This window comes from Malaclemys terrapin, chromosome 9, assembly GCF_027887155.1.
Source record: "Malaclemys terrapin pileata isolate rMalTer1 chromosome 9, rMalTer1.hap1, whole genome shotgun sequence".
NCBI classification, from domain to species: Eukaryota; Metazoa; Chordata; order Testudines; family Emydidae; genus Malaclemys; species Malaclemys terrapin.
The window spans coordinates 46,542,700-46,562,827 of record NC_071513.1 but is presented as its reverse complement, the minus strand read 5'-3'; the positions used below and the strand labels follow the sequence as shown (position 1 = coordinate 46,562,827).

General features: G+C 52.3%; 1 protein-coding gene across 1 annotated transcript in view; it reads right to left on the bottom strand.

The window, feature by feature from the left end:
* The window catches only part of LOC128843746 (diacylglycerol kinase delta-like), a 166,552-nt gene that overhangs the window by 64,518 nt on the left and 81,906 nt on the right, over positions 1-20,128 (bottom strand). Inside the window, exons 3-9 of the mRNA XM_054040836.1 lie at positions 14,655-14,765; positions 10,807-10,887; positions 9,453-9,557; positions 5,438-5,570; positions 4,700-4,806; positions 2,622-2,747; positions 1,757-1,859 (exon numbers count right to left, since the gene is read on the bottom strand). Of these exons, the coding sequence (XP_053896811.1) occupies positions 1,757-1,859; positions 2,622-2,747; positions 4,700-4,806; positions 5,438-5,570; positions 9,453-9,557; positions 10,807-10,887; positions 14,655-14,765 (766 nt within the window). The remainder of the gene's footprint in view (positions 1-1,756; positions 1,860-2,621; positions 2,748-4,699; positions 4,807-5,437; positions 5,571-9,452; positions 9,558-10,806; positions 10,888-14,654; positions 14,766-20,128) is intronic.

The following is a 20,128-nucleotide window of genomic DNA, read 5'->3' as shown; positions in this document are numbered from 1 at the left end:
TTAATTGTCCCTCCCCTTTAAAGCTAGGAAAATAATCACAGAAGTAGCCCACTGGGGCAATGCTGCTCATTGCACCGAAATGTATTCCTCCCTCTGCCCATCTGTGCTGAGAAATGGCCCCAGAGCTGCCAACAGGGGTGGGGAGAGCTGCAGAGCATGGCATCGGGGCCCCTCCCTCCCTGCCATTGGCATGAAATCAAAAAATGACACCGTATGTGATCGGAGGAGAGACAGGAATGTGCCGTGGGGCATAGGGGTGGCTGAGCATCAGGCCAGGAGAGAGACATCCCTCATTTTGCACAGCCCCCTTAGACGGTGCTTCTGCCAGAGCAGCCGGAAGAGGAGAAGAGCTGGTGCCTGGATCCTGCAGAGGACAGATCCCACCTTGCCTTGCATCTGCGACCACAAGGAGAAATCCTCTCAGTAGCTACTTGGAGCAGCTGGTCCCCTGGCAGGGCAGAGGCGGAAATGAGGACCCCATCTGCCAGATAGCAAGAGACATGGATGATGCACTGCCCAGGGACCAGAGCAGGGCTGTAACCAGGGCAGGGCGAGCAGGGCAGCCACCCAGGGGGCAGAAAAATGGGGCAGCATAGGGGGCATGCACCCCCCTGATTTCTGCCTTCCATTTAGCATAGAGATTTTCAAACTGTGGGCACTGCCTTGAGACGCTCCCCGAGGCACTCACTCGCTGCTGGCAACTGGGCTCCATGGGGTGTCGTCAGCTGGCGTCAGGCTCCTTCAGGGAAGAGCCAAGAGCATGTCAGGGGTGCAGCCTGGAGCTGTGCCACCCGGTCTGCCTGGGAAGCACCCAGCCGTGTAGAGGTGGCCTGGCTTGGAGACCAAGGCAGGGAGGGTTGCCGGGCAGCCAGACAGCACCCTGGTTCCCACAGTGTGGAGAGCCAGGGGCCCAAGGGGCTCCCACCAACTTCCAATCCACTGGCAGGAGATGCCCCCTGGTTTGAAAACCTCTGTGTTAAATGAAAGGCAGAAATCTGGGTGGGACATGACCCCACATGCCCTGCCCCAGAATCACTTCTAGGGGGTGCCAATATTCTTGCTTACCCGGTGCACTAAAATACCTAGTTATGGCTCTGGACTGGGGTCTGGCAGGCTGTGCTATAGATAACGCAGCAAGGGATGCAGGTAAGAGATGAGGCTGGGGAGGATGGAGAAGGCAGCTCCCAGCATGAACCACGCAGAGCTGCCTGCATTGATCTTTCCCACTTCTTAGCCATTCAAAGGCACTTTCCCCGCTCAGGAAGTGATTGTGGCTCCATCTGCAGGGAAGCAGGAGCTGCAAGTGTCTGGCTAAGTGGATTGAGAGGTCAGCCTCAGCATAGCTCCCCAGGGGGCCTCCAGGGCTCCTACATGGCAGCCAGTACATCCTGGAGAGTGCCAGCTCCTTCCCTGTGTCCCCTGCAGCAGCAGGGCAGCGTGGGGTGGATTTCTGCCAGCAATGTCGGCGCCTCAACAAGCTGCAACAGGGCCCAGTCTGTAGTCCTCTGGATCAGCTGTACTGGTCACCCCGGAAAGACGAACAAGCTCAGTGGGCCTGATCTATGGGTCTCTCCGTCGATGCCCCCATGGCTGGGGTAGCGCAGGAGAGCTGGAATCCTGAGAGCCACAAGGTCTCAGAGACTCAGTTCCAGCCATTCAGGACACTCTAATCAAGCTCAAAGGAAGTGCCCGCGTCCCCCTGCCAGCTCTGCCCCAGCCTGACTGGCAGCCAGCAGTCCTTGGATCCAGTACTCACCATCAGAGTCTATGCTGTTCAGGGCAGTTGGCGGGATTATGGAGACCTTGTACTGTCCTAGGGGGCACTTCTTCCCAAAGAGCTCTTTGCAGGCGCTGTGAAGCTAGGGTGGACAAAGCAGCAGGAGACAGCATGAGTTTACTGGCCGAAAGGGCAGGAGCTTAGTCTAGTGGTGAGAGCAGGAGGCTGGGAGCCAGAAGACATAGATCTCTTCCCAGCTCTGTTACTGCCCTGTTGTGTGATTTTGGGCAAATCATATCCCTGCTCTGTGCCTCAGTTTCCCCACTGGTAGCAGTGGGGACAATAATGCTCATCTACTGCACAGGAAGGTGTGAGGCTCCATCCGTTAGTGTCTGAGGAGAGCATGAGAAAATAGGCTGAAGCCAGCCTCTAGAGCCCAACACCCCCATTCCTGGAGGGTTGGAATCTGGATCCAGATGCAGATCGTGTGGCTGGAGGCCCTTTCATGTCCATTACTGTTATGGGTGGAAGCGGTGGCTGCCCAGCTTCATTGCCTGTTTCCCTGAGCAACGTGGGTAGGTTTTTTTGCAGTGGATAACACCCATCGGCAGCCATGGGCATGGCTTTGTAACACGCCTGTAGTTGTGCTGGGTGTGGGTGCTACAGCGGTGCTGCCACGTAGCTGTGTTTGAGAAGGGCTTCAAACACGCTATGACCACCAAGCCCCAGCACAGGCAGAGCTATGTGTCTGCATCCACAGTTGCGGCTATGGCATGGAAGGTGTACAATACCCATATCTGATCCAAAGAAATAATAGAGGAGGCCAAGGCGCTCAGATACCATGGTGATGGGAATGGTCTGAGAGAACAGAATAGAGAAGGGGGTGGGAGGGAGAGGGTCTTACAATGGCCTTGCACCAGAGGCACCTCCAGTCCTGCAGCCGCCGGACACTGCCACAGGTCCTGTCGCACACGGCACACCGAGCGCTCACGGGCAGATTTCCCTCCAGCCATTGATGGGGCATGGCTACCTGAAGAGAGGAGGGCAGAGGAACAGGTCAATTACCTGGCTTACAGCCTGGCCACAGACACATTCTGTTCTCAGCTCTACCATTGGCCTGCTGGGGGATCTTGGGCAAGTCACACCAAAGCTCCGTGCCTCTGTTTCCCCACTAGGGATGATCATACCGGCCTCCATTGGAAAGTGCTTTGAGATCTCCAGATTGAAGTGCTGCATAAATGCTAGGAGCTAGTGCGTGAAAATGCCCCTTCGGTATCCAGCAGGGCCTGTGAAACCAGTTGTGTTGGGCATGGTGGGAGGGGCACCATTCGTCCACTTCAGCTTGGCTTTCATTGTGCGCCCTTCTTCCACCAGCCTCTGTTTCTGAGGGTAATTCCAGCGACAGAGATGCCAAAGCACCTAACCACACCAGAAAATCAGCTGTCTATGTGATGGCGTCTAACCAGCCTACCTTGTCTGGCCCAGCTGGCTACACTGCCTCAATCGAGGGAGGGAGGGAGGGAAGGGGGAGAGCTGGGTTTTCAAAGCCTCTCAGAGTCCCATCCCTCTGCCCAGCAAGCCTCTGGAAAAGACTTCACACCACCCACTCTGAAGAGCACCAGCACCCTCTTGTGGCCAGTCACAGAGAAGTGCCAGCTCCAGCATAGTGGAGAGGGTTGGGACCTCTATAGGTGCCCCCCTACCCCGCTCCGTGTTCTACAGCGATTTATAATCATCGTCAGCAGCATCCAAGTCAGCCCCTCCTCTGGGCGTCGCAGTGCACCATCTCCAATCCATGCCCGCCTTACCCCTGGCAGCCGCACAGGCTGCGGAGTCAGCGGGGCTTGTGGAAAAGTGGGTGAGTCACTGAGCAGAGTTTGGATCTGGCAGCATTTTACATCCGCTTTGCTCACGGTTAAACAGCAGGGGGAGTGGGGGCAGAGGATAACGACACTCTGCAGCCATGCCATGCACTTAGGCCATCTCCTGGGCCCTGGTCACTGGCTCATTGAAAGATGTCCGGCCTGGCTCACAATGCGCAGACTCCTCTCCGAGAGCCTTCAGCACAGCACGGTGATGCTTTTAAAATGCTGCTCTCCTGTATTGGCTGTCGCCTTGAGACACCAGAGAGTCGCCCATTCAATGTAATGACTCAGAGATAGTGTCTTCCTGCTGAATAGCTCCCTGGCACTGACTAAGGGAAAGCAGCATCCAGGGGCTCTGCAAGAACCTCCACTGCCACAGGAGAAATTCACTGGTGCCTCTTCTACCCTAGGCCAGCATGGGAGCATGGCCTCATCCCCGACAGCCTCCCCATCCGCCTCCAGGGCCTGACTCAGACCAGGGGGGAGGGATAGATCAGTGGTTTGAGCATTGGCCTGCTAAACCCAGCGTGATGAGCTCAATCCTTGAGGGGGTCATTTAAGGATCTGGGGCAAAAATCTGTTTGGGGATTGGTTCTGCTTTGAGCAGGGGGTTGGACTAGATGACCTCCTGAGGTCCCTTCCAACCCTGATATTCTATGATTCTAGGGGCCCAGAAGAAGGGGTGCCCAAGCAGCTGGGGGATTCATGCCCCTAGCACAGAGATGAGAGAGAGGATCCCTGGGCCACATTCTTGCTCAGGCAAAGCAGGCAGTGGGGATGTTGCTTGGAGACAAGCTATGGAATTTGGCAATAGAATTGGAGATGAAGGGGTCATTCTAAGTGCAGTTGTTCTAACTCCTCCGGAGGAATTAGCTCCCAATCCTGGATCAGATTGGGCTCTCACATACGTGGTGGTAAGTCTGGACAAAGTGCACTGACTCCATGATGCTACTCCTGATTCACACCCATATAACAAGAGCAGGCCCACTTAGCCTACATCTTCCTTTACACAAGTAGGTCCAGAGCTAAAGCCACTGGCACCCTTACTCAAGAGAGGGTGGTTGGCCTGGGGGTATATGAGGGCAGTGCCCTTCTTGGCAGGGAAGGAAGCGCTTACCCCATCTTCATCCTCGAGGATGTCATTTCCTATGGAGGCCAGCGTGGTCCACTTGCAGTTGTTGGTGGCTCTCACAGCACAGCGCTTGTGGGCTTTGAACTTGCAAACTAGTAGCAAGAGAGATGGAAAAGCCTGCAGGAGTGGGAAGGTGGCAGGGACGGCTTCCCCTCACCACACAGTCCTCCCTGCTCCAGAATCCCCCAGATGGACACCAATGCTTGGTCCATGGGCCTGACCCTTCTCCCACGGGGAACACCACTTGGTTGCAGCAGTGCTGAATGAAGCCCATAGCAACCAACACATGTGCACAGGTGCCTGCCCCCTAGCATGGGCACCAGCATCCATCCCATCAGAGTCCTATGGACCAGAGCTCCTTGCACCATGTCCCATTGGCTGCATTCTGCAGGGGTCGTGCACCTGGTACTAGTGCATCAGAGACAGGACACTGAACTAGAGGGACCCCAATTTGATCCTTACATTTTTCCCATCCATGTCCCTTCTAATCCCAATCTTTCTTCCCAAGCGCCTACCTTCTGCCCTCCATTTCCCCTCCTCTCTGTCCTATTTAGCATCCTGGCTTGGCTTAAGCAATTCCTGTGCCCATCAGATGAGCAGCCAGGAGATGCATCCTGTGGCCAGCTCAGCTAGGCTTTGGCAAGCATTCCCTAACACTCCCCCCTAGGGTAAGCCCCACTCCATCTGTTCATGGTTGCAGAGCAGGGGTTGATGAGCCAGTACCTTCGCAGGAAAGGCCATGGGAGGTGACCCCTGACAGGGCCTCACGGCACACGTTGCAGAAGGTGGGTCGGGCGTGGGAGCAGGCGTACCAGTTATGCATTCCAGAGAAATGCTCCATGTTGAACTGCGTGGCCTGCAATGACAAAGAGAATTGAGGTGTGTTTAGTGTGCGTTGGAAAGGCAGTGGGAGCAGGCAACAGATCCCAGAGAGCAACTGGGGACTGTCTCAAATATAGCAAGGCTCCAGGACTCCCAGCTCTCGATGGCCCATGCATCTCCTTGTGCCCTGTGCCCGCCCTGCAAGCCTCCAAAATAGGAGGGAGGAACCAACATGGGAGCAAAGAGGATGGCATAAGGCCAGATTTGCCCAGCTGGGGAATATCCTACCTGGTTGCCTCCAGGGATATGGAGTCTTCCACTTCTAGGTTACTGCATCAAATGCCAGCCAGCCTGCTGGAAGGCCTGACCACGTTTACCATCAGATAACTGCTTGGAGGCCTACATGAAATGAGTCAGGGGTTCTAGGCTCAATTCGAGTGGTCAGGTGCCCCAGCCCTGGAGCCCACTCCCCACAATGGACACTCTCCTTGCCAATATCAGCAGACACATCATGCACCAGCCATGAAGACGGAGCTGGTTCACCGCCGCTCCATTCACTAGCACAGTCATGCAGCGATTATGAAAGCCTCAATTTCTTGTGCATTCAGATGGGACCGTGTCCTAGTCAGCATGAACTTGCCAACCAGCAGTTCCCAACAGGATTCCTGATTATTCTTTTGAACTGACACTTAAGGCATGTTTCAGCCAACGTTTCTTCTTCATGATGAGGGGCAGCAATGAGAGTAGCTGGAAGATCACACCACAGCTCCCCTTTTAAAACAATTCTCCACTAGTCTCTATGAGCTAGGCTCTGCCTGTTCCAGATGGATACAACTGAACCCTGGGCTCAGCGCAGGTACCTGAGGGATGAGTTTAGTCCTTGGTCTTTAGTCCTCTGATACCTCCCTTTGTAACTGAGATTCCTCTCCCCCTCTCCTCCCCGCATCTTTTCTCCTTCCCCTCTGCCCCAAGGCACTTGGCTTCCTCCCATTCAAAATGGGATTTAAGGGTTCTGTTCTGTACATTTCTACTGCCACTTTCTCCAACACCTGATTAGCAAAGGAGAGAGACACCCCCACTTTCCTTAACCCACCACAGCTCCTATGGGTCCTAGGTGCTGCCTGAGGTGGGACCCACCCTGTGGCGTGCCCGAGATTGCTCACTACATTGTTACTGATCGGCTGCACTCTCACTGCCTAGAGTGGAGATCGCTGTGACCCAATCAAACCCACAGCAGCTTCTCTGGAATGGCAGTGTTTGCACAGAACTCTGTGTGGTCCGGGAGGGCCTGGTGTGTTCAGTGGCTAAAGCACAGGACTTGGGACTCCTGCTCTGGGAGGCAGCATGGTCAGCCCTGCTGCCCCCTGCCAACCCCACCCCAGTCTTCACCCACCTCTGCAGTAGGAGGAGCAAGTACCGGGGAGTGAATGTGGAGCATTACTGCCCCTCACCCCAGGGCATCGCCATAAGGCCTAGGCACAGTCTAGCCCAGAGGTGGACAAACTACAGCCCGCGGGCCACATCCGGCCTGCGGGACCCTCCTGCCCAGCCCCTGAGCTCCTGGACCAGGAGGCTAGTCCCCGGCCCCTCCCCTGCTGTTCCCCCTCCCCCGCGGCCTCAGCTCACTGTGCCGCCGACGCAATGCTCTGGGTGGCCGGGCAGCACAGCTGCAGAGCCGCAGCCTGAGCCAGTGCTCTGGGCGGCGCGGCTGTAGTGCCGCCAGCCACCAGTGCTCCAGGCAGCGTGGTAAGAGGGCAGGAGAGTTCGGGGTGGTGGTTAGGGAGCGGGGGTGTGGATAGGGGTCAGGGTGGTCAGAGGGCGGGGAACAGGGGTGGTTGAATGGGGGCAGGGATCTCGGGGGGGGCAGTCAGGAAAGAGGGGGGGTTGGATGGGGCGCAGGGGGGCAGTCAGGGGCAGGAGTTCCGGGAGCGGTCAGGGGACAGGGGGTGGTGGATGGAGCAGGAGTCCCAGGGGGGGCTGTCAGGGGACAGGGAACAAGGGGGGTTGGATGGCATAGGAGTCCTGGGGGGGGGGGGCGTCAGGGGGTGAGAAGCAGGGGGGGTTGGATAGGGGTTGGGGGCCGGGCCACGTTTGGCTGTTTGGGGAGGCACAGCCCCCCCTAACCGGCCCTCCATTCAATTTTGGAAACCCGATGTGGCCCTCAGGCCAAAAAGTTTGCCCGCCCCTGGTCTAGCCCCTGTGCACAGGCTGAATGGCACTCAGTGAATGAGGCAGGGCTAGCAGTGAGTGTGTCGTGGGACCTCGGCAGCAGGCTGGACAGCGGATAAGGCAGGGGAGTCAGGGACTAGTGCATTCCTCCCTCACTCTGCGCCACTTGGGCAGGCACAAGGCGGGTCCGCCCATGGCTCAGTGAGGCTGAAGAACACTATTCCAGTGGCCTCTCTCTCTGGGCACTTTCCATCTGGCTCAATATGTGAGGCCAGGAGTCTTGTGGAAACCCAGGTGTGCGCACATTGCTAAAGGCTGCAGCGCAATGCATACACACAAGGGGGAAGCAGTCAAGTTACACGAGCAAACTTAACATTGGCATTTCCTGACCCCTGGCAGCCTTAACAGTCTCTCCAAGTACTTTCTCGTCTGGCATCAATGGCTGCTTAGCTGGCTCTGTGCTACATGCTGCACTCATTGGCGCAGATCCTCAAAGGTCAATGAATGAGTAGCTCGCAGAAGTCAGGAGAGCAACTGGCGAGGGGTCATGACATGGCTGTGCTAATGGTAACCAAGCGGGGTGGAAGGACATGCACGTGTGTGATTGTTTAAGCCCCAAGAAAGACAAATATGATATTATGAGGCTGGCGGGTGAGACTCACATTCAAGGAGCCTGAAAACCTAAACCTGCCATATGAGCAGTTCTGCTGAGACGCTTATGCCTGGAAAACTGGTTCCTTAGAGGTGCCACCACTATGCAGGCAGCACCTGGGCACTTATGGCTTTGTTCAAGTCAGATCTCATGTTCTCTGGCTCTGTTAGCCCAGTGCTCACTCTACACACAGTTCTGCTAGGATAACAAATCCTGTGCTACTGTTCCCCTTCCACCCAGCGTCTGCTCCCTCACTGACCAATCCTGCCGAGTCATTTCATATCCTCTGTCCCGGCAAATGTCAGGAGCTTCCTGTAATGAAATGAATGAGCTCTACTCAACACACTAAACAGTTACACCGGATCTGACATCAGCCCAGTGGGTTTATCCTCATAAATTAGCAAAACACCAGCAAGTCTCCAAAGAAAAGGGAGACAAATTGGTTTGGCCAGTCATTAATTAATACCTAAGGGGGCAGTTCCTCAGCTGGCGTAAACAGACAGCACCACTGCTTTTAACAGAGCTGCACCAGTTGACACCAGGTGAGGGTCTGGTCCACTGTGACGACAAAGAGAGAAAATCTGCTCCTGGACTGTCAGTCCAGTGAAAGCAACCATTCCAAAGACACACGATGCAACTGACAGCACTTCACCATCAGAGAGGATTTAAGCTCTTTGGGACAGAGGCTGACTTTTTCTTCTCTGTTTGTACAGCAGCTAGTGCTTTGGGGTCCTGATCCATGACTCCTTGGTGCTACTGTATTACACCTAGTAAATAATAATAGTAAAAGGCAGAGTTCACATTCAACTGTTCTCTCTCTCTCTCTCACACACACACACACACACACACACACACACACACACACACACACACAGTGTTCACAAGGTCACAGCTAGCTACCCCATTGAGGCACAGCATGACTAGCACTTAAACCCTGTCTCATGACACTCTCCCTACGAATAGGGAGAATTCCATCCCTTAGATGAATATTGCTATGATCTCACTGTTTCCCTGTGCCCAGGACAGTTTTACTAACACTCCCTGTCCTGGGCCTACCACCTGGGGACTCCCAACCAGCGTGCGTGCCTCTCTTACCTCATTGATTTCCCACTTCTGGACGGATTTCAAGGCACCAATCCAGTCTTCCATCTCCTTCCGGTTCTCAGCACACAGGATGAGTTTTCGGAACGGTGTGATCACCTAGAGAAGAAAACTGCCCTGCTAAGACAGCTGCAAAGAAAACGGAGGCTGCTGGGAGGCCCACAGCTAGTGCAGAGGAGGAAACCCAGACTGCTCATAGATTGCACTGTCGGAATGGTTACAACATGCAGAGGCAAGCATGCTGCCACCACTCACACCATGCAGGGCTACCAAAGGCGCTGGGGAGATCAGAGTTTCTCTACTCACTCCAGGCAGCAAGGAGCACAGTGCCCACACTCTATTCCAGGGGGGCACTCAACCCAAGCTCCACTTTCCCTCCCCCCGCCCCAGTTCCTAGGGAATCAGAAGGTAGCAGCCCCCCACAAGAGGCTGGTACAGCCCTCCTCAGCTAACACAGTCCCAGTCCCAGCCTGGAGTTCTGTGCCCAACTAGAGACAATTACACATATGTTACTGGCCAGCTAGAGGGGGCTCTGGGGCCCAGTCCTGTTCTCACTGAAGTCAGCAACAAAGCTCCCATTGATTTCAGTGGGTGCAGGACTGGGCCCTTGGGGTGCCCACTAGAGCAGAAGCAATGGGTAAATTCCCCTCCCATGCAACTCTGTTGACTCCTGCGGAGTTACAACAAGGGTGAGCATGGCCAGTGATCCGGAGCGGACCTGCAACAGTCTCCGTTGGAGCTGTGTGTACTGGGAAATGGTCCAGGAGCGCATACTGCAGATACATGCAAAGTGTGTCCTGTTCTAGCAGGAGCTGCTAAAGGGAAAAGGGTGGGAGGGCAGGCCTTGGAGCCCAGCAGCAGTCCCTGTATGTGAAATTCACCCTTATGCAGAGGGGCAGCCCACAGCTTTAGCACTACACACATCCTACCAAAGTCCATAGGGCTGGATTTCCCCCACAACGCAGCACTAGCTGCCGGAGGCTCACAACTACTTTGGTTCCTGCCTCTCCCAGAAAAAGGTGCTGTTGGGCATCTGCTATAGAAGAGTAATTAATCTCTTGTATCAGGAAACAAATGACCACATGCTGCAGGATGACTTTGCCCATCCTCCACTACCGGGAGATGATCCCTCCTCTGGGACCCCCACACTTGGGAGTACTCCTTAAGTTCAGTCTGACACTTGGTTTTGAGCGGGAAAGGCCTGTTGTGGTAGGGCAGCAGCCCTTCTCGGCTCCTCAACATACAAGGCTAACAGCAGGCAGATCGTGATGCAAAGCCCATTGAAGCCAAGGCGAATATTTCTATTGGACCAGGACTGCAGTGCAGTGCGTGAGGTACTGTCCCTTACCGTGAAGCTGTTGTTAATGTTCTTGGTGCTGGTCTCTGCCACGCTGGCGTCGGACAGGTCCACCTCATCGAAGATCAGTGACTGGGGAGGCATGAGGGAAAGGGTGACATAGCAGAGACACTAGCAAAGAGACAGCTTCAGCCCAGTAACTGAACCCATGGAGCCTAGCTCTGCCCAGGGAGTGGAGGGCTTACCCCATAGGCTGGGGAGACTTGCTTCGCCTTAGCACCTTGGGCACTGATGGAGGGAGAAGGGCTCGCCTGATGATCCAGAAGAGCTGTCTCAGGCTGCAAAGCTGTCCCTGCCTTTGCTCCCACTGCCAGAGGGGGAGATCTGGCTGGGCGGCAATCTGTCCTGCTGCCACGAAGGGGGTAGGACTGGATCATGAAGGGCTAGTCTGCATGGGCTGCAGGATGCTCCAAGCAGCCACTTGTTCTGCTTCTGCTCAAGCTGCAAGAGGTCCAGATCCAGGCCTGGTGAAAGTGGGATCATACTGGCCTACACCTGGCCTGCATTTGGGCTGTGGAGTCTATGTAAGGGAAAGTTCTGCCTGGGCAGGCCAGTACGGTGGACCACATTTCCAAGAGTGGCCGGTCAGTGGCAATGCCTTGATACCTAGTCACCCTGCTTAGGGCACCTGGGTATCTACAGAACCAGGCACTCAAAATGACTGGCCATTTTGGACCATATAGCCTGCTGGGACTCAGCCAGCACAACTCCAGGGAATATTAATTAACTATTAGGTTATGGTGGCCTGGTGGACACAATTTCCTTGACCTTCCATGCAGCTTTGGGTGAGGATCCACATGAGAGTCTGTGAAGGAACATAAGTAGCCCATAGGAAAGGCTTACAATGGATTCAAACCTGGTCAAAGTAATTGGAACCAGGGAGTCTAGTGAATGGATGTTCCTCAAGGGGGCAGACAGTCCTGGAGTGACCTACAGGGGATGGGACGGGGACAGATTCCCTAAGCATTTATTCGCCATCTGGAGAAGCAGGTTGGCATGAGGGGATGCCATTCGTCAATGACACTAAACTGGTCTGATCAGTAAGATCCAGACGATGATAAAGCTCATCCTTCCTTGGGGCTGTTGATCTCTAGATCGCAGAGTGAGGGGCAGCAGAATAAGGATGATAGACTTCACAAAAGCAGACTAAAAAACTCAGAAAAGTGATAGGTGAGGTCCCATGGGAAGAAATTGTAAGGGAAAAGGGAGTTCAGGAAAGCTCAGAGAGACATTATTAAAGGCACAACAGCAAACTATCCTAGTGCAAAGGAAAGATAGGAAGAATAGTATGAGGCCAATATGGTCAGAGGCCATCAGGAGCTCTTTAGTGACATGAACATAAAAAAGGAATCCTACAAAAAGCATAAGCATGGACAAATTGCTAAAGATGAGTACAAGAGAATAGGGCAAGCTTGTAGGGACAAAATCAGAAAGGCTAAGGCACACAATGAGTTACACCCAGCAAGGGACATAAAAGGCAATAAGAAGAGGTTCTTTAAATATATTAGGAGCAAGAGAAAGACAGAGAAAAGTGCAGGTCCTTTACTTCGCAGGGAAAGAGAGTTAATAACTGATGACATCAAGAAAGCTGAGGTGTTTAATGCCTATTTTGCTTCAATCATCACTAAAAAGGTTGATTGTGACCAGATACTTAACACAATTAATATTAGCAAGGGAGAAGAAACACAAGCCAAATTAGATTATAGAAAATTTAGTTAAGTTAGATGTATTCAGATCAGCAGGGCCTGATGAATTTCACCCTAGAGTGCTTAAGGAATTAGCTGAGGCAATTTCAGAACCATTAGCAATTATCTTTGAAAACTCCTGGAGGACAGGTGAGGTCTCAAAGGACTGGAGAAGAGCAAACATAGAACCTGTCTTTAAAAATAGGAACAAAGAGGACCCAGGGAATTATAGAACAGTCAGCCTAACTTTGATAGTAGGAAAGATACTGGAACAAATGATTAAACAATCAGTTTGTAAGCACCAGGAGGATAATAGGGTTATAAGGAATAGCCACCATGGATTTGTCAAGAACAACTCACGCCAAACGAACTTTTTTGTTTTCAGTAAGGCTTTTGACACAGTCCAACGACATTCTCTTTAGCAAACGAAGGAAATGTGATTTAGCTGAAATTACAAAAAGGTGGGAGCAAGACTGGTTGAAAGACCATATTCAAATGGCAGTTATCAGTGGTTCGCTATCACACTGGGAGGGTGTATCTAGTGGGGTCCCATAAGGGTCTGTACTGGGTCTGGTACTATTCAATATTTTCACTAATAAGTTGGATAACGAAGCAGAGGGTATGCTTATAAGATTTGCAGATGACACCAAAATGGGAGGGGTTGCAAGCACCTTGGAAAACAGGATTAGAATTCAGAACTATGTTGGCAAAATTGGTCTGAAATCAGCAGGATGAAATTCAATAAAGACAAGTGCACATATGACGGAATAAAAATAAAATGCACTACTACAAAATGGGAAACACTGGCTACGTGGCAGTACTGGTGAAAAGGATCTGGGGGGTTAGAATGGATCACAAATTGAATATGAGTCAACAATGTGGTGCAGCTGCAAAAAAAGGCTAATATCATTCTGGGGTGTATTAACAGGAGTATCGTATGAAGGACATGGGAGGGAACTGTCCCGCTCTACTCGGCACTGGAGAGGCCTCAGCTGGAGAACTGTGTCCAGTTCTGGGCACTGCACTTTAAGAAAGATGTGGACAAATTGGAGAGGGGAGCAACAAAAATGATAAAAGTTTTCAAAACCTGCCCTCTGAGGAAAGCCTGGGCATGTTCAATCTTGAGAACAGAAGACTGAAGCGGGGACTAATCACAGTGTTCAAATACATTCAGGGCTGTTCTAAAGAGGACAGAGATCCATTATTCTCCACATTCACTGAAGGTAGGACAAGAAGTAATCAGTTTAATCTGCAGCAAGAGAGATTTAGATTAGATATTAGGAAAAGCTTTCTAACTCCAAGGACATTTAAGATCTGTAACAGGCGTCCAAGGGAAGTTGTGGTCCCCGTCATTGCAGGTTTTTAAGACCAGGTTGGACAAACACCTGTCAGGGCTGGTCTAGCTTACTGGGTCCTGCCTCAGCGCAGGATGCTGAACCTGATGCTCTCTCGAGGTCCCTCCCAGTGCTATGATTTACAGCAGGTCCATCTGGGCATCAGTAACATTTCCTAGCAGAGAGAAAGGGCCAAGCCGGTCACCATCCAGGCTCACAGAGGACATGCTGGGAGGCCTCTTGCTGAAGATATTTAGGATGGGCTTCTCAAATACCCAGATCACTGAAGTGCCTAAATCCTATGGAAATCCATGAGGAACTGGGCCTTCCCATCAGCCTAACTCTGCTCTCATTGACTCAACTGGGATCAGAATTAGGGCTTGTGAAACTCCCCCTCTTTACAAAGTAGGCTGAGCAAAGTCCTGGAGGACGCAGGGAATGCTCCTTCCCCTCTCTGAATTCTCTTCTGGGGACCTCTTCTCTGTCCAGGGGAGACCCATACTGGGCACTAGAGAGGTCAGGAAATCACTGCTTGCTTGGCATGCTGCATGCTCCTCTCCGATGGCTTGGCGAGTGATTGCCTGTTCCTGAGATGGGGGGGATGAGAGACCAAGTGTGTGACAGGTCCCTCTGTGCCCCATCCGTTGAGGGCGAGTCTGCTGTATCTTTACCAATGGCCCATGCTTAGAGCTCCGCAAGTCCCCCGCTGAATTCCCGGTGCATGAGCCATGGCAGCCATCACACTGGTAATGCCCTGGGGCCTACAGGAGCCTCCTCCCAGAGCTTCCCCAACGCACAGGAGCTGCTGGATTTATCCTACCTTGGAGTCCTTGGCGTAATACAGCGTCCGGCCCCGCAGCTTAAAGTATCGCCTCTTCCACCTCTGGAAGGAGCTCGTCTGCTTCAGTAACAGCCCCTCCTTCACACTCTTCTGCAAAGAGAGTCACAGGACCCCAATAAGCCTTCGCACCCCAACCCGCGGCTGGCCAAAGGAACCCAAGGCCTTAACCCCTTGCATGCCAGGGCGTGAGCCATGTACAGACTGTTCTATGGCAGACCCTGGCATGAGCCAGCAAACCCATGAGATGCAGCCATGGAAGCACAGGGCGTAGCAGGGAGAAGGGGTAACATACTATACGGGGCAGTGATCTGTCAGTTCATGCCCACATATGGAGCATGGCGTAACTCAGTATAGCACAATCAAGGTCACTGGGTTTACACCCATTTCCACCAGCTGAGGATCTGGCCCATTTAATGGCCTGGGATCTTAAAGAGACAGCACATTTCAGACATCTTCAAGCCCAAGCCAAGCGCATGGACTCAGGAGGGGGACACCTTCCCGAGACAGAGAATATATCTGTGTGGCCCTCTGGTTTTGGCATGGAGGAGGCCAGTGCAGGGAGTATGGGCCTGGCAAAGTGGAATACTAAGGAGCACACAGGAAGATTTTCAACCCTCCATCTTTGATGCAAATCGCTTTCAGTAACAGAAAATGCACTTTGGACAGAGCAAGGAGAGGCCGGGTGGAAGGGCAGGTGGTCCCACATATAGAGGATGCTTGAATTACGTGTGTTTATAAATGCATTGGAACATTAAGGATTCAATTAGTTAACTGTGCCATTCATGCCAGGATAAATGACCATACAGACAAAAGCAGAGACGTCCCAGGCACTCTGTGGCCGAGACCCACTTTGCAGACCCACTTGCCAGTGACTGATTTACAGATTCCAAGGCCAGACTGTGATCCTTCAGTCTGACCACCAGCACCCTCCTCCCTCCGTACCACACAGGCCAGAGAACTACCCCACAATGATTCCTAGAGCAGAGCATTTAGACAGACATCCAGTCTGGATTGAAAACTTGTCAGCAACGGCGAATCCCCCACGACCCTCAGTAAATTGTTCCAATGGTTAATTACTCTCAGCATTAAAGATCACCCTCCCCTGAGAATAAGACCAATGTTAAGGTTTTCCATTTCCCCAGAGAAAGACTCGTTTCTTTCACACACACTCCCTGAGCTTTCAGTCTGTCTGTTAGATTTGAACAACTAAACCCATTGGGCCCTGTTCCTATCTTCCTCCCTCCAGGGTAAAGCAGGAATAATGCTGGGAAGACAATGAGATGACATGGGTGTCAAAGAAGAGACAATCAGGACCCTCTTTTTTCTGCTCCATGCTTGGCCTGTCAGCATGCAAAGCCCAGAGGCAAACTGGGCCAACATGCTACATACTCTGTTAGCCCTCATAGCCGATATGGTCCTGGGTCTGGTCCTGAGTCAGGAAAGCCCGTGCTAGGGCCAAGCTTAAATGCTTTCCTGGACATGAACAGACTCAAGCATGTGCTTAAGGGTTTTCCTGAATCGGGACCTCTGTACCTAGACAAGGCTAATGGAGTCTAACACACATCTGGATTGGAATGGGTGGAATCCAACCCCCATAATGACACAAGACTAGTGTGGAGCAGTGCAGAGCATGATACAGATAGGGTTGCAAGAAGTCCAGTTTTCAACCAGAATGCCCCGCTGAAAAGGGACCTTGGGTACTCTGGTCGGCACTGCCAACCGCGCGGCTCCGAGGCACATGGGCAGCCAGGGACACTCCATGCGCTGCCCCCACCCTGAGTGCCGGTTCTGCAGTTCCCATTGGCCGGGAACCACAACCAATGAAAGCTGTGGGGGCGGAGCCTGCAGGCGTGAGGGCAGCACCGCGGAGCCTTCCTGGCCGCCCATGTGCCTAGGTCCCTGCAGCCCCTGGCAGCCACTTCCTGGGAGCCACGGTAAGTGCCACCAGGACCCCACACCCCTCCCACCCCAGCCCCATGTCCTGGTCCTGAGCCCCCTCCTACACGCCAACCCCCTGCCCCGGTCCTGAGCCCCCTGCCAACCCCCTGCCCCACTCCTGAGCCCCCTCCCACACCACAAACCCATCATCCTCAGCCCCACCCCAGAGCCCACATCCCTGTAGTAGTAGGATTTTATATTTGTATTAATATAATTTAAAATAAAAAATAATAATGTAGCATCTATTAAATGTATTGATGTATGATTTGATCATATTCTGCCAGCCACCATTTTTGAATAACGGGCCATTGGTAAAGATACATCAGCCAGAATCTGCAGAAGCGGCGCCAGAGTTTTTGCCACCATAGGCAGCAGCGCTCCTCCTCTGAGCATTCAGGGGGCCTGGGGTCTTTGGCAGCGGGGGTCCTTCCGCTCCATGTCTTTGGGGCACTTCAGCGGTGGGGCCCGGAGCGAGTGAAGGACCCGCCGCCGAATTTCTGCCAAAGACCCGGCATGGAAGGTATCAGTCAATCAACCAGGGGGCTGATGGCAGGGTGGAAAAAATGTTGAACTTCCCACATGTGCTGTGTAAGGTGCTACTTCTTTCTTCAAGAAGGTTTCAACAGTGTGCTCATTGCGCAGAAAGCAAATGCTGGAGTTGATTGCTCCTGTGAAGGTCTCTCATCTCTTTCATTTTATTTATTCTGAGCAAAATGGCAGAAATCCTCTCATACTATTCTCTGCATTTTGGGATGCTCTCTTCAGTAACCTAGACACAATATAGAGCAGGTTTATTTTCAGCTGTACAATCAGCATTTAGCAGCAATGCATTTTTCCCTGAATGGATACTATTATGGGTCATTTCTCATGTCTGATCAGTCTTCTTGCACGAACAAGCTGATCCTCTTAGCGCTTCTTTCATTCCCCCCCCCCCCCTTTTTTTTTTTTAATTCCATTTGCAGCATCTGAGTCTGGGAGTTTAAATCTGTCTGGTCTGGAGGAGTATATTTAGAGCAAAGTGCTTCAATCACTTCATTAAATTGCTCATTTTGTGAGACACTGAAGGGGGCATTAATGCAAAAGAAGGTCACAACTTTAGGCTCAGGTTTTTGTCTTGATCTTTTTAGTGGAACAATCACCACTCAGCAAGGGTTCAGTGGTGCACCATGCCATGTCAGGGAGCAAGAGGAACATAAGGAGACGTTCATTCCCTTGTATCAGCACTGGACCCTGCTTCCACTGGGCTGCTGCTATTCTCCCTTCTGTGCAGACAGGCTTAGAAGTGGGTGGAGCATGGGAGCCAAGCAAAGATTGCTGCCTGTCACCAGGGCTGCCTCCAGGCACCAGCGCAGCAAGCAGGTGCCTGGGGTGGCCAACGGAAAGGGGCGGCACGTCCAGCTCTTTAGCGGTGGGTCCCTCAGTCCCTCTCGGAGGGAAGGACCCGCTGCCGAATTGCCGCCGAAGAATGAAGTGGCGGGGTAGAGCCACCGCTGATCGCAGCTTTTTTTTTTTGGCCACTTGGGGAGGCAAAAACGCTGGAGCTGGCCCTGCCTGTCACCATGGAGCAATGACTAGGCAATAACGCTCTGGGTATGCTCTGGAGACCCCTTCCTTTGGCTGCATGGCACAGCTACTGCCCTGCCCAAGTGATCTGGGCCCTGGTTTGGGTATCAAAGCCTATGGGCTGGCCTGCATACAGACTTACACGGGTTTCACTGAAGGTGGGAGGTTGAACTGATTAAGTTAAATTGATGTGACTCCATGTGTGGATGCTCTTAACCTGGCTTACATGAGTTTAGGTTGAATCGGTTACATAACAAGGGCAAGAGAGCCAGTTCCTGAATGAAGATGCTGTTGAAGGCCTAGCACAGGGATTTCAGTTTATCATCGTGGCTACATTTGGATGAGGACAACGGCAATGAAAACGTGTCACTTGTGTCACTTACAGGATCATCAGCATTCTTCTCCTCTGCCTCAACAGGCAATTTCATTCCGTGACACAATTGATCTCCAAGAAGCTAAAAGAGCCAATTTTCTGTACTCTTTACCATGCATACGAACCCCTTTCTATCTCGCTGCTTAATGATTCTTGACAGTGTTTATATTTGATCTAGATTGAAGACTGATCGATATTTTACTCCTTCAGTACATTCACGGACTTGTTTCCACTCCCCAGTCACCAACAACTCTGGACAATTGGATAGCTTCCTAACAGGCAGAGCTTGGACCTTTACCCTCTCTTCGCTCCTCATGTAGCTTTTTAGAATGCTACATTTCCATTCACACATTGCAGTGAGAGCCAAATGTCCCGAGTACCAAACATCTTCATATTATGGTCAGGTGAATAGCTCAGAATGACACACAAATTCAACAAAGTGGGAAAAAGTGACCCTCCCCCCGTCCAACTCCTCACCACCACCAAACAAAACCAAAAATACCAATACTGCCTTTTTTTTTTCTGGATAAGATCAAATTAGTTTCATGCAGATTTCATAAGTACACAGGATCAACATGGCACAGTACACCCCTGTAACGACACCAGGCTGACACTGCACAACACAGATTCTTCAGCTACACCCAACGGATGTGGCACCAGCACCACACAACTGACATGGCATCATGGGTTTTAGTCTATGGAATAGCACTGTGTCCTGCTGTTCCAGGGTCCCAGACACACCAATGGCACCCAGCCCCCCAGGCAGAGCACCATTCCTGACAGCATCCAGGATCCCGTCTGACTCCAGTGCTGATGTCCCACAACAAAGATGGACTAGCTGCTCTAACCCTGCAAAGTCCACTTGGAACGCCAAACTTCAGCTGCACCTCCTTGCCTAGATCCACATAGGGGGTATAACGGAAAGCAAAGAACCCCCCAGACAGGTGGGAGGAGGATCACAGGAGGGGTTGCGTGCACCACACATGGGAGGCCTCCATCATAGACGGAGGGAGCGCTATCTGAGGCCAGGCACATGTCCTTTATGTAGGGTCACAGCCTGTGGTGCTCTGATTTGGAGGTCACTTAATCTTTCTATTCCATAAAACCATTTGCAATCCCCACCCTCACCCCCACCCCCGTGACTTTGGGGTGAGGACAAAACCCATCAACTGCCAGTTTTCATTATCGCAGAACGAAGCGAACAAGTGATTGCTACCTGCCTGCCAAGAAATAGTCGAATCCCAGCATTCATTAGGGTTGAGTACAGTTTTCTTTTTAGTGAAACATTTATGTAAACTGTTATCCAAATAAAATGCAGCCCACAGGCTCCCAGGAAGTTGGCCCTCTGCATGGCAAATGCTGGGTGCTCCTAAATTAAAATTTTCCACATGACAAGCATAGGACCATAATGTTGACTGCAAAGAGCTGCCTCTGAGTAATAAAAGATTCACGCTCTGGTGCCTAGATTTGACAGCAATGCCTCAAGGAGACCGGAACCCCTTCTTCAGCTCTAGGCACAGTAAATGCCCAGGTTGGGGCTGTGGACTTAGCCCCACACAGCAGGTTTACAAAGAGGCGG